Source organism: Trematomus bernacchii, unplaced genomic scaffold (assembly GCF_902827165.1).
Source record: "Trematomus bernacchii unplaced genomic scaffold, fTreBer1.1, whole genome shotgun sequence".
Taxonomy (NCBI): Eukaryota; Metazoa; Chordata; class Actinopteri; order Perciformes; family Nototheniidae; genus Trematomus; species Trematomus bernacchii.
Window position 1 is genome coordinate 263,006 of NW_022987876.1, and position 14,259 is coordinate 277,264.

The following is a 14,259-nucleotide window of genomic DNA, read 5'->3' on the forward strand; positions in this document are numbered from 1 at the left end:
TGTGTTTGATCACACACACTTACATGTTCAAACACACCACAGTGCTTTGTCTTTGACACACACACACACACACACACACACACACACACACACACACACACACACACACACACACACACACACACACACACACACACACACACACGCTCTCTCTAATTAGAGCTCCAGATGACAGCGCGGAGCAGCAGCTCCCGACAGGTGGTGAGTTTTATTTCCTTTATTCAGAATATTGTGTTAATTGTCCTTTATTAATAAATGTAAATGTACACAGTTGATCGTAACCTTTATTAACTTCATCTGAATGCAATATTTAGGAGTTGTTGGTTCATCATGAAGTGTTTTAAACGTGTAAAAGCTGATGCTGTTTATTATCTGGTGAGCAGGAATATTTAACACAATTAAAATCACATTCAGGTAAAAAAACCAAAAACATTAATATGGCTATAAATGAAAGACAATCAATATAAATAAATAAATGTTAATATAAATGTAAAAACAAGACAATAAAGTTTAATACGTAAATCAACAGTCTTTCAGAGGACTACTTTTATTATTAAAAACTATATTTTGAGTTCTTTGAAATGCATTTCTTTCCATTTTAATTGTTTGTATATTTAATAATACTGACTACATTGTCTGTTTTTATTTATTTCAGGATTTATTTCATTTTTTTTTTTTTTTTCATATCCTAATTAATTATTTATTTCATATAATTTAATAACTAGTTATAAGTCACATTCCTCAGCATCGAGCCAATGGATGCACAAACGACCCATCGGTAAATAAAGATAAAGCAGATTAAGTTTAATTTGTCAGATATTTCCGTCGTCTCTAAATATAAATCTGAGGCCTTGAACCGTGTTTCTGAAGTGAATCCTCGCTGCTGCTATTAAAAGATCCTCTGCAGTCCTGGATTGGGTTTCATTCCTGCGGTTCTGACTGAATGAACGCTGATCAATTATTTACAGACAGAGCTGAAGGTCAGAGGAACACCGAGACCCTCGAGAAGAAACACTTCAAAACTGCAGCGAGGAAGAGGACGAGGAAGAGGACGAGGAAGGTACGTCTGACACCTTTTATTATTCACATGTTGGTGATGCTTCAAACTGGAGACTCTCGTACAGGACAGACGAACCAAAGAGGAACAAATCCAGCATCATATTCTCAATGAACAGAAAATAAAATAGACAGCCGGTAATATGAGAAGACAAATGACGTTGTTATTGTTTTATGTTCGGATTATCAGCTGAGGATCTGTGTTTGGATCCAGTTTCAGTCGTGTTGTTCCGGGAAATTAAAGTCCAGAAGGAAGGAGGTGGTGGCTGTGACCAGTTTACGTATCGGTAATCTATCAAGGCTTTATCCTCTATCTAGTAACATGCATTACAGTAAGAAATAATTGTGATGTTAATGCTTTGAAGTGGAAACAGACTTTTGTACAGGACAGATGAGGAAGTGAGGAAGTGAGGAGTCCACATTTTAGTAGACATGTCCCATCATATTCTCAATAAACAGTAAAGGAGAAGACAGCAGGTCTAACTGGACTTGGAAAAGGCAGAAAAAACACGTTTGTTATTGTTTTTGTGCAGACTATCTGTTTAGGATCAGTGATTCTAAATGTGGGTCCAGTTGTTCTGGGAAATGAACGTCCAGAAGGAAGGAGGTGGTGTTTGTGACCAGTTTACGTATCAATATCTAACAAGACGTTATCCTCTATCTCAGGATATTAATTACAGTAAGAAATAATTGTGATGCAAATGCTTCAAACTGGAGACAGACTTTTACATTTCGTACAAGAGTGAGACTTAAATCCAGCAGTGAGGAGTCAATATGTCATCATATTATCAATAAACAGAAAAGGAAAAGACAGCAGAGGCCTGTACTACGAAGCCGGATTTTCCTAACCTATTTTTCTGTATTTCCTCTATCCTGTAATATGACTTGATAGCTTTAAACTCCGCACACGGAGCTCTGATTGGTCAGCAGGCGGTGCTTTCACTGAGTTGATCTCTTAGCCTGCCACCTAACCTCCTCCCGAGGAGGTTAGCCGCTCAGCATAAGTTACCATGGAGATCTAGCCCGCTAAAAAGAGAACCAGCGTCGTAGGACCGGAAAGCCCGAGTTTTCCCTGAAGTCAGCCGGCTAAGCGAAAATCCGGCTTCGTAGTAGACTTGAGGAAGGCAGATAAATAATATCTGTTATTGTTTATGTACGGATGATCTGCTCAGGATCTGTGTTTCTTAGGTTTGGGTCCAGTTTCAGTTGTGTTGTTCTGGGAAATTAAAGTCCAATTGTTACAAAGTGAGGTGCAGGTGAAAGAACGATACATGGAGAGAGGGTTTTCTTGCAAAAATAAACAGGCGTTTTATTCTTAGCCTTCCACATTATTCCACAGAAACAAGAACTGCATGCCTGGTGCTGCGTTCACCAGCAAGGAACAAACACCAAATGCCCCTCTCCCCTCTCTTCCCAACCACATTTATAGGAGACTGCCCGCCTTCCCAATCCAACCTGGCCAATCAGGTCATGGTTCTGAAAGCGGAGTGAAGGGTTAAATACAAAATTAAACACTGTTGTCTACATTTAATAAAATCCTAAAGTAAATCCTTAAGTAAATTCATAATTGCATCAACATAAATATTGTACCTTCAAAAACAACAAGGTCTGCTTAAAACGGATAGTTTTTAACCTAATTGACACTCATACAATCACACATTTCCGGACCAATCACGTCCAAGACTCCGCCTACTCATACGGCACATATAAGGAGTACTTTGGAGGCGTGCTCCCCCTTTGAGCAGTGGCACAAGATGGCTTCCAGGTCTGAACAAAGGAAATGGTGATTACTTTGTGATTGTGTGTTTTACAGACTGACAAATTCATTTAGATGCATGTTATTAGTTTTTCTATGTAAACTGTTTTTAAAGGTTTTGTTCTGATCAGGAAACTAGAAGGACAGTCAGAGAGCCACCAGGACCCTCTCTTGAGATGTTGATGAGTTATAACAACCCGGGGAATTTCCTGACAGTCCGGCCAGTTCCTTTTACTGTTAACTGGCTGACAATCAGACGATCAAACCAATCAAAAGCCTAGAAAGGCATTGGGAAAGCGCTGAAGAATTATGCATCCCCCTCCATTTCTTTGGGATCTGCTCTAAAGTTCTTCTTATGGGAAAAATCCACTATTTCCCACAAGAGACTGAAGCCATTTACCTTTCTTTAGGATGTTGTTGTTGAAAATGTCGTTCAATAAACAGGAACTAGCTGCAGATCGGGTTTCTGGTAGAGACAGAACTGTAAAAACGAGATGGTGACGGACAAAGCTCTTAACTCCAGGCCAAGAAACCGTACTCTACAAACCAATGGATGAAGTCTTAGTGACTTAAATCTATTTCTTATACAGGCTATGTTCAGGTAACCCAAATGTAATGTCCATGTCCTTTTCCTGCAATCCAATAATGTATTGTTGTATGTCCCACAATCCTCTCTGTCCAATATGGTTTTGTTGGAGGGTAAACAGTCTGGTTCCTACCCTGAGATACTTGAATAAATATGCACGACACGTGTTTTAACTGTCGGTTCGAGGCCATTTATAAAGAAACACACATTCTTAAACAGCTGTGATTCACCCCCAGCTGAAGGGACCTTAAAGGCTGACAGACGTGAACGAGAGGTTTCCGGAAGGCTTCGTTAATGATTGAGCGGCTAACGGAGTGAAACATGTTCTTCATCAGCAAAACGCCGGCGGTACATAGTGAACAAGGTTTTCCAAAACTAATGACTGCTGGGTTTTCTTTCCTCAGAGACGCTTTGGACATGGGTCAGACGACGAAGACGAGTACAGACGGAGATCGATGAGAGGAAGGAAGGAAAGGACTCAGGAGACGAGATGACGCCAGAGGTATTTATGAGACAACAACTTAGAGCTAGACCGAGAAGTTTGATATTCAGACGTCTATTCATTGAGTTTAAAACCAGAGAGATGCATGTGGCTCAGAAACCCAGAACATTTCCATATTGTAACTCTGCTCGCCCGTTAATAACCTTACTGTACTGTAAGATCAACATATTACATTCAAGAGGACAACACTTGCAAATCCCTCTTAGATTAAAGTGGATCATTCACAAGAAATAGAAGTTCAGTTTGTGCTTTTATGCCGACTATTTTTATTCTCAGATAAAACTCCAAGAGGTATTTACGAGACAACAACTTAGAGCTAGACTGCGTAGTTTGATATTCAGACGTCTATTCATTGTGTTTAAAAGCAGAGAGATGCAAACATGTGGCTCAGAAACATAGAACATGTTCATGTGAATGTCCATGTTGTAACTGTACTGTACAAAACGTGCATATCCCTCTTAGATTAAAGTGGATAATTAACAAGAAATGGAACTTAAGTTTGTTTCAGAATCAGAATCAGAATCAGGTTTATTTCCAGGTAGGTCGACACGTATGAGGAATTTGACTTGGTGTCGTGGTGCATACATAAAAGTAAAATAAAAATTAAAACCACAGACCGAGTAGTTTGATATTCAGACGTCTATTCATTGTGTTTAAAAGCTGTTTCTAACCAGAGAGATGCAAGAATGTGGCTCAGAAACACAGAAATGTTCATGTGAATGTCCATATTGTAACTCTGCTTGCCCGTTAATAACCTTAAGAGACGTACTGTAAGAGAACAAAACTTGAATAGATTTGTTAGATCAAAGTGGATCATTCTCAAGACATGGAACTTGAGTTTGTGTTTTGATTCCGACTATCTTTATTCTCAGATAAAACTCCAAGAGGAACGGATCCAATAACCTTCACCATGTTATCGAACCAGATCTCTAACGTGACTCCGGATGTCGGGTTGTTGCCGATCGAGGCTCTAATCGACCAATCGAACGCCTCTTCCCTCGCGCCGCCCTCCTGCAGCATCGATGAGTCCTACAAGTACGTGTTCCTGCCGGTGTGCTACTCTCTGACCTTCGTGTTCAGCCTCAGCCTGAACTCGGTGGTGTTGTTGCGGTCGTGCGGCACCAGGAGGCGCTGGAACACCTCTCTGATCTACATGGTGAACCTGGCCTCCACAGACCTGATGTACGGCCTCTCGCTGCCCTTCCTGGTGGCCAGCTACATCCTGAGGGACCGCTGGGTGTTCGGAGACTTCATGTGTCGCCTCGTACGCTTCCTGTTCTACTTCAACCTGTACTGCTCCATCTTCTTCCTCACCTGCATCTCCGTGCACAGGTAGGACACCGCGGCGTAGCGATGGAGAGTTCAGGCGTAGCTTTGACGAGTATATTTATTGTGCCAGGCAGGAAAGCAGCGAATCTCCATTTTTAGTTATAAAAAGTCATAAAATTACCAAAAACAAAACTGATGGAACCTTTTAAATGGGATTTTTTTAGCATGATATGATATTCCGAAAGAAAACTATAGAATACAAATCGAGGCTTCTTCCAGACTGTTTAAGACTTTAAAGACTAACAATAGTTTTAGGGGCTGGAGCTCCCGCAACATCTTGCAAGAAACAGCGTCTGAGGGCTTCTTAACATTTAACAACCTATCAATGTGTCATACCCACTTAACGGGAAGGAACTCAGCTACCTGACGATATGAACCATTTTTACCGAAATGAAACACAACTCTAACGCCAAGCGTCTGAATTAGCACTAAGCGAAAGAGTGCTAACTTAGCTTAGCACATAACTCACGGTAGAAATATTTTATACTTCATCGGATCTGCACAAACAAGGTAGATCGAAGGCGAAACCAGACAACACACAACTTCACTTTACGGGGCCAAAACGGCAAATACTTCTTACCTTTGCTGTTTTCTGATCAAAAGTTGTGTTCAATGGCATTGAAACGCATATAAACGCTGCTGAAGGTTAATCCAATGTCTCTGTGTCACTTTGAAATGATTACTGATAATCCATCATAACATTTATGTCAATAAGAGTAGTTTTCATATATAGCTGCTATCATAGCTACGAGAGTGTAACGGAGCTTCCGGTTTTCGGCAAACTGCGTGCGCATCACTCTCACTCCTCAATGGTAATGTTTAGATGGATTTAGAAACTTCCCCTCGATTCTATTGGCTCCAACGGTTCAAATGTCAATCACCAAAATCGACCGATGGGTTCTAGAGATATGGCAAAGCACCCAAATGACCCCAGTAGTGTTTTTCTTTTCTAAATCTCTCTAAAAAGGTCAAACTTCACTTGTTTTGCATCAATCTTGATACAGGGTACTTATATGTTATAGTTTGGATTCCTAAAGCTTTTAGTCTCCTAACCCATCATTCAAGGGTAGTTTTCACTATAAGTAATGTTGTTTTTTTTGGACGTACACTATCATTTACATTTTTTTACTATGTTCAATCTGAATTTACTTTAAAATAAAAACATCTATATTGATTCTGACTCTTCTAAATCCAACTCACAGGTTTATCATTGCTTTGAGAAAAAAGATTTTTAATTTTCCCCTTTTAGAAGTGAAGTTATGTCATTTGTTCTGGGAATGTCATTTTCGAGCCTGAGACCTGGAAAACAGGCTCAGGGGTTAACAGGTTAAAGACTTATTAAGAGTTTTTAAGACCTATTGGAGCCGCGTTCACACCAAGTACTTTCCTGTACTTAGTTCCGGCACTAAGAGCCCTGGCGCTTTTAACCCCAGGGCACTTAGTACAGATCGCGTTCACACCGGAGTACTTTTCCCTGAGGGAAGATTACAAGTACAGTAGGTGGCGGTAAGCACCTTAAAGTTGTTTGCAATCCGCTACAAAACAAGAGAAAAAGAAGAAGAAAAACTTCCCGCGTATACTGTCTGTTGTTTACCTTCCGACCTCAGACATGATGGAGATGGAGTCGACTGAAGTTGTGCTGTTTGTGCTCATGTTATACAGCTTTGTAACTTCGTTAATGCGGCCAGAGCCTGAGCCTATTAGGCGTCCGACAAAAATCCGGAGCCGCCACACGTCGAATGCTATAATCGCAAAGTTTCTTCAGCATTAAAGGCAGTTCAAAAGCTTTAGGAAAAGGATTGGCCGACGGAAAGCACACATGATTGCCATGTTTCACCGTAGGATGGCTGATACAGGATCTGTTTAATCGCCATGTCGGTTTTCTTTATTGCACTCTCAAGACATAACATTAAATAGAAATATTTTAAATGTAACTAAAGTCTCAGTTGTACATGTCAGTAAACATTGTCAATATAAAATAAAGTGTCAGTTGTACTATATAATAACAGTAATAACAATATAAAATAAACTCCCAGGTGTAGGGAGTCTCAGCAGCAAACCCACCTTTATTATATATCTTCCTGAGACCCACTGCATCCGTCTGCCATAAACACTATGCAAACATACATGTTAGTTTTGGCCCATAGTGGACTCCATGTTGTGTTGTGTGAAATGGGGGGGAATTAAAAGTTTAGGTCAAATAATATTTAAAATTATATAAATTGTCATATTTGTGTATGTGCCCCTGCCATTCCCCCACAAGGTTGCAACATTGATGATAAATAAATGACAAATAAAGCTTTGCCAGTTTATAACCGATGAAACATGATGGTATCAGAATAATCACTTACATGTGATGTATAGGATGCTACACAGGTCACAAAAGATAAAGTGTCAGGAGAAATAAGCTTAATCGCCATGTCGGTTTTCTTTATTGCACTCTCAAGACATAACATTAAATAGAACAATTTTAAATGTAAATAAAGTGTCAGTTGTACATGTCAGTAAACATTATATATAAAATAAAGTCATAACAGTAATAACAATATAAAATAAACTGTCCCAGGTGTAGGGATATTCTCAGCAGCATACACACCTTAGTGCAACGTTGTGTGTCGTGTGTCAGTATTTACAAAAACTATACCAAATAAACTGTTATTAAATGCAGTTTGTCGCTCATCCTGCCGCTGCGCCGACGCTTCCTCATGGCGCAGCGCCCACACTTCATCCTGGTGCTGCTGGCGCTCCATCTGCTGCTTGAACACTTCTGCCTGGCGCTCCATCGAGGTGAGCATCTTGTCCTCCGTTTCCTGGGCCTTGGTGAACAGCACCATCTGGTCTCCACGCAGCGACTCATTCACCACGGCACGCCGGTCCTCCAACGCCTGGGCGGTGTCAAAGAAATTCGCATCCCGTGTCCGCTTTCCTAAGAGGGGAAAATAAGCAAGATACAAGATCTGTTTAGTCGCCATGTAGTTTTACAACATACTAGGAATGTGTTTTTTGTATTTTCACAAATAGAATTAAGGTTTCACAAATCTGAAACTGTGTTCTAAAGAATCTTTTGACTCTCTGGGATAATCCAGTCCAGATTTGATGAGTCTAGGTATAGTGGTTTTAGATCAGGACCTGGTCTAATGTGGTCTAATGTGGTCTACATGTAAAAAAAGCACTGAAATCTCCCTTTTTTGTATTTTCACAAATAGAATTAAGGTTTCACAAATCTGAAACTGTGTTATAAAGAATGTTTGGCCTCTGGGATAATCCAGTCCAAATAAATCGGCTATGCAGCGATTTAAGAGGTTCAAACACGGAGGATTGTTCCTTTTTGAAGAGTGCTTCATGTATGCTTGAACTTTGTTTAATGTTGTTGAGGCAAGTTAAACATAAAATATGATGAATATTATGAAATAAACATGATTGTGAACATCAGTTCGATGCGTAACGTTCTTTCAAGACAAAGTTACAGTGTGTGTACCTTTTGCGTTTGGTTGCTGGTAAGGAGGACGAAGAAGAAGAACTGTGATCTAGAATGCAAAGCTCGCTTGTTTCCAATCCCGAGAGTTGTCCATCCTCGCCTGAAACAGACGATTAGTGCCATGAGTTAGTGAAGCAAATTACAGAAACACTGCACAGTTATTCACAAGTCAAAACGTTTTCATAGCGGTGGAGAATATCTAGCTAGCTAGATGTAGCTAGCTCGGGGCCGGTGTTAGCCTATTATGGCTAGCATGGCTAGCTTGATCTACTGAGCAAATAAAAGTACATCTGAGACCATTATTGTGCAGATTAAAACCCCAGTGCATGTAGTTGATTTTACCTTCGTCGTGGTAGTCATCGTTGGCCACTGAATCCGCCGTTTGTAGTCCTGAGTTTCTTTATATTTAGCCGGCTGTGCACAATTCCCAGGTCGAGTGAAAGCTACCGAACTGGCTTCAGTAGCATTCCCTGGGTCGCCTCCTCGGCGTAGATCTCCAGAAGCGCCGACACCTCCTCATCATTTCTTGATGCTTGCCATAACTGCTTTCAAAAACAAACACAACGCACGGAGCGTTGTGTTTTTGTAGCGAGGAAAAACAATGGCGTCTCCACACAACATTTTCAGAGTTGTACGGGCGTGGTTTGCAATTCGCCCAGCCAATCAGCACTGGGGCACTTTTGGAGCACTTTTCACCCACAGAAAAGTACGCTCTCTGAGCTGGCTCTAAAAATGGGGATAAAAGTACCCGAGATTAAGTACGATTTTTGGTGTGAACGCGACATAAGGGGTACTCACGGAACTAAAACGCGAAAAGTACGGTGAAAGTACGGCTATTGAGGGTTCAATCAGACTGTTTAAGACTTTAAAGACTTATTTAGAAAACTCTCCCTGGTCCCCGGCTTGAGCTTCAATCTCAGGATCCATGTATTTGTGATCCTCTCCAGAATGGAAGTAGTCATCACATACAGAGCATCAACTAGTTCCTGAACAGTGTCCTTCACATGCTGATATCCAAGAGAGGGAGTTACACAGTCACAAGATGGAGGAATAGAAAGCAGTATTCAATGTTTACTTCAGATTAGCTCCACGTCAGAAATGATCATGCTTGTCATATGTCTATCTCCATAGAGGCTGAATCATCATGTTAATCACATAGCTATCATATGCCTAAAACAGTCCTGATGCTCTTCTAGGTAATCATACATCCTGTCATGTTCACAGCTACAGTTGGGATACCTTTGTTATCATGTTACTCTCATGTTGGAAGAGGACATTCAGTATTTTCACAACAACTTCTCCCCTGGTCCTCAGGTACCTGGGGATCTGCCACCCGATGCGGACCATCACTCTGGAGAGTAAGCGGGTGGTGAAGGCCACCTGTGCCCTGGTGTGGGTGGTGGTCTTCATCCTCACCTGCCCCATCTTCAGGTTCGCTCAGACGGGATACGTGAGGCGTGGCGGCGGGTCGATGGAGGACTGGAACATCACGGGAGATTCATCTGAAGACGAGGGCGGATACACCAACTGCTGGGACGACGCCATCGACAAAGAGTTCGCCGACTACGTCCCGTACGGCATCTTCCTCCACCTGCTGGGCTTCTTCCTGCCCTTCCTCATCATCGCCTGGTGCTACTCTCAAGTCGTTTTGGTAATTTTATGGCTTTTTATGACTATATATTTTTGGAAAATGTGTGATATTATTTACGGGCATGCCCTTAAAGTCTTCTAAGTTTTATTTTAAAAGTCCTAATACGTCTTTAAAAGTCCTAATACGTCTTTAAAAGTCTTGATAAGTCTTAGATAAAAAAAAAACTATGCCCCAAACCTGTGGAACACGTTACCCAACAATATTAGAGAAGCCAATACGTTAGACATTTTTAAAAGGCAGCTTAAAACCTATCTCTTTCCCAAAGCATTTGACTGACTTGACCCTATTATTCTCTGTGTTTTATTCCCCATGTTTTTATGTTTCATTATGTTATCCCACTTTATGCTCTTGCTGCTTGTTTTACTCTGATTTCATGTCTTATTTCTTACTGATGTAAAGCACTTTGAACTGCAATCCCCTGTATGAAAGGTGCTATACAAATAAAGTTATTATTATTATTAAATATGTCTGGCAAATTCTGAAAATGTCTTAGAAATTCTTACAAAGTCTAAAGTCAGACGGGTTTAATCCTTTAACAGTTTACTTGGATTGCTACAGAGCCTTCATTCATTAATTAATTAATTAATTAATTGAACATTTAAAAAAACTGATAACAATTTGTGACTTTTTATGACTATGTATTTTTTTGAAATGTGTGATATCATTATTATTACATAGCATGCCCTTAAAGTGTTCTTAGTTTTATTATATTTTAAAAATCCTAATAAGTCTTTAAAAGTACTAATAAGTCTACTCTCCAGACCATTTTCCAGACTCTCCGATCCCCCCCCGGCTCCACGGAGGGCGGAGAGGACGACCGGGCGACGGAGGGCGAGCGCGAGCGGACGTCCGTCTCCATCTCCGGATCGCAGTACTCTCACTACATCCGGAGGAGGAGGAAGTCCATCAGAACCATCATGACGATCACCCTGCTGTTCGCTCTGTGCTTCCTGCCGTTCCACGTGACGCGGACGCTGTTCCTGCTGCTGCGGCGGCGCGGAGGCTGCACGCTGATGAAGACCGTCTCCATCTGCTACAAGGTGACGGATTTTAATCCATGTTTAAATTCCCTTTTATCACTAAATGGTGCAGGGATGACGTATTTTTGTAGTTCGACCCTGAAGGAAGCTGCTGTTTCCCTCGACAAAAAACAAAGGGACTTCTCCAGAGGATTTAGGAATATTGTAAGAAATAAGGTCTGTGGAAAACGAACCTGTTTGATAAATGCACGTTTTGTTCAGCCGGATAATCTCCACATGTCTACCCTACTTTTATCATTTTCTAATCATAAATCTAATGTCCAGAAGCAAAATGCTAACGTTATGCTATAAAGGAACTACAGGCGAGTACAGCAGCACGACTTCAACGTCACGCCAACTTCAGATCCATATCAAACATACAGATTCTAAATGGAACAAGTTGAAGCGTTTGTTTGAACAGTTTGCAGGAGGCAGGTACTTGCTTTCAAGCAGAACAGGGCAAACTAACTTAGAGGAGTGTTTACGTGTTCGGCGTAATGACGTACAACGTCCTCCACGACTTCTGTAGTCCTATTCAGCCACTTGGTAACAACCATTGTTTTCAGACACGTCAACTCTTCAGAAATCACCAGTGGGGTCACTGCTGATGGATTTAATGTCCGAGAACAAAACGTGATCCGTCTCTTCAATGTGTCTCAACCACAGACCTTATTTCCAGATATTTTCCAAAAACATGTTCAAAAATCCCATTGGCTCTGAGACGAGGGAACAGGAAGTGGTAAAATGCTGACTCACTTCCGGGTTTTAGGACTCATTCCTGCACCACTCTATAGACTTGTGTTGAAAGGTGCTCTATAAATAAACTTGCCTTGCCTTAAAGGTGACGCGGCCGTTAGCTTCCTGCAACGCCTGGCTCAACGCGCTGCTCTACTTCCTGACGGGGGATAACAGCGCCCCCTGCTGCTGGCCGGCGGAGCGAGCGGAGCGCCGGGATCATCGGGGCGGCGCCACCTGGTGGCCGCTGAAGATCCTGAAGAAAGAGGGCGGAGGCGGGGGGGGAGGAGGACGTGGAGGCAGGGGAGAAAGTGGAGCGAGTCGTCGCGGAGAACGAGTCCAAGTCCTCCAGAGTAATTTTCTAGAGACTTAAAACTGTTCGTGACGTAACGGGAAAGACGGGAATGTTGGGAATTTTCTTTTTTGTAATGCTTGTGCTCCGAAAATTGACACATTTTAACGAATTCCCTCCTATCACTAAATGACTGCATAATACAAGATGGTTGGAAAGGAAAGAGAGACTTAGAGCAGAGTGGATAAGGAATGTGAGTCGGAAAGAATAGACATGTATATTCAAATCAATTAAATGACAATATCATATAAAACCACAAGATACTGAGTTTATGGATTATATATGAGAACTGAGAAAACTAATGATTATACTTATCAAAACATGTTTTAGCACTGCTTTTAGTTGTTTTGTATGTAGTGTTTTTGTATGTTTTATTTAGTAATTTGTACCTTTGAATTAGTCAAGAAATGCCCTCAACGATGATCCCACCTTGTATTCTGGATCCAAGGTGGTTGGAAAAGAAAGAGAGACTTAGGAACATGGAGAATGTTGGGATTTTCTTTTTTTATGCTTGTGCTTCGAAAAAGTCCGAATTTTAATCCATGTTTAAATCAACGAACTCCTTCTTAACACTAAATGACAGAATTATCATTTTAACAAGTGTTTTTTTAAGTTTTATTTAGTAATTTGTACCTTTTGAATTAGTCAAGAAATGCCCTCAACGATGATCCTAGTATACAAGGTGGTGGGAAAGCAAAGAGAGACTTTGGAGCAGAGTGGATAAGAAATGTGTAGAATATAAATGTATATTTAAAATGAATAAAATCCCCCAAGAGAAATTTGACAATATAATATAAAACCACAAGATACTGAGTTTATTGATTATTTATCAAACTGAGAAAAATGTAAGGATTATACTTCTATATCTAGCACTGCTTTTATTTTTTACTCCCAGAAGAAATCTATATTTTTGAGACACAAATCATTATCAGTTTTTTTTTAAATGTTCTATTAATTAATTAAGTCTCTGTAGCAATCAAAGTAAATGAAACTGTTAAAGGGTTAAAGCCGTCTGACTTTAGACTTTTTAATAATTTCTAAGACAGAATTTGTCAGATTTATTTAAGACTTATTAGGACTTTTAAAGATTTACTAAGACTTTTAAAGACTTTAAGACTTTCTTTACAATCAAATTAAACTGAGAAAAATGTAATGATTATACTTATTGATTCACTAGATGTTCTAGCACTGCTTTTAGTTTTACCTCCCAGAATATATTTTTGAGACCACAAATCATTATCAGTTTAAAAAAAAAAATTCAATCAATTAAGGCTCTGTAGCAATCAAAGTAAACTGAAACTGTTAAAGGGTTAAAGCCATCTGACCTTTGACCCTCTGCCGTGTTAGTCGACCTGACTCAGTGTTACGTGATAATATGTCCGTGTTGTAAGCCCGTCTCTCTCCATGTGTTTAAACTCAGGTCGTGTTTTCTGTGTGTGTTTTCGTGTTGAAATGTGTGTATTAAAGTTGTTGACCTCAGCTCTCTGGTTCATGGTTAACGTGAAGATCCGGCCCGCCTCATAAATCATTCATTTCTATAACATTTACTGCAGGATATTTTAACACCAAAACACAGATTACTAATGAAAAATATACACAAGTCATCTTGGAAAGGTCTTTGCACATTGCAGGAAATGGATGTGTGGGGAAATACTTTTTTTAAATTGGCCTAAAACTAAATATATGTAAAAAGTAACTTAAATAGTTATATCAAATATTTATTTTAATAAAAATGTAATATGGAATAAAAGCTATGCAATGAAATCTGAAATGTGTAAATGAATATAGTTGAATA

At 40.2% G+C, this 14,259-nt stretch overlaps 1 protein-coding gene across 1 annotated transcript; it reads left to right on the forward strand.

Annotated features, from left to right (window-relative positions):
• The first annotated feature begins 102 nt into the window (after positions 1 to 102).
• Positions 103 to 13,975, forward strand: LOC117469619 (P2Y purinoceptor 3). Its single transcript, XM_034114063.1, is given in 8 exon segments — positions 103 to 201; positions 969 to 1,060; positions 3,803 to 3,900; positions 4,773 to 5,232; positions 10,022 to 10,358; positions 11,120 to 11,398; positions 12,219 to 12,383; positions 12,385 to 13,975. Coding segments are annotated over 5 exon segments (1,296 nt in total). The 5' UTR covers positions 103 to 201; positions 969 to 1,060; positions 3,803 to 3,900; positions 4,773 to 4,810; the 3' UTR covers positions 12,478 to 13,975.
• Positions 13,976 to 14,259: the final 284 nt, after the last annotated feature.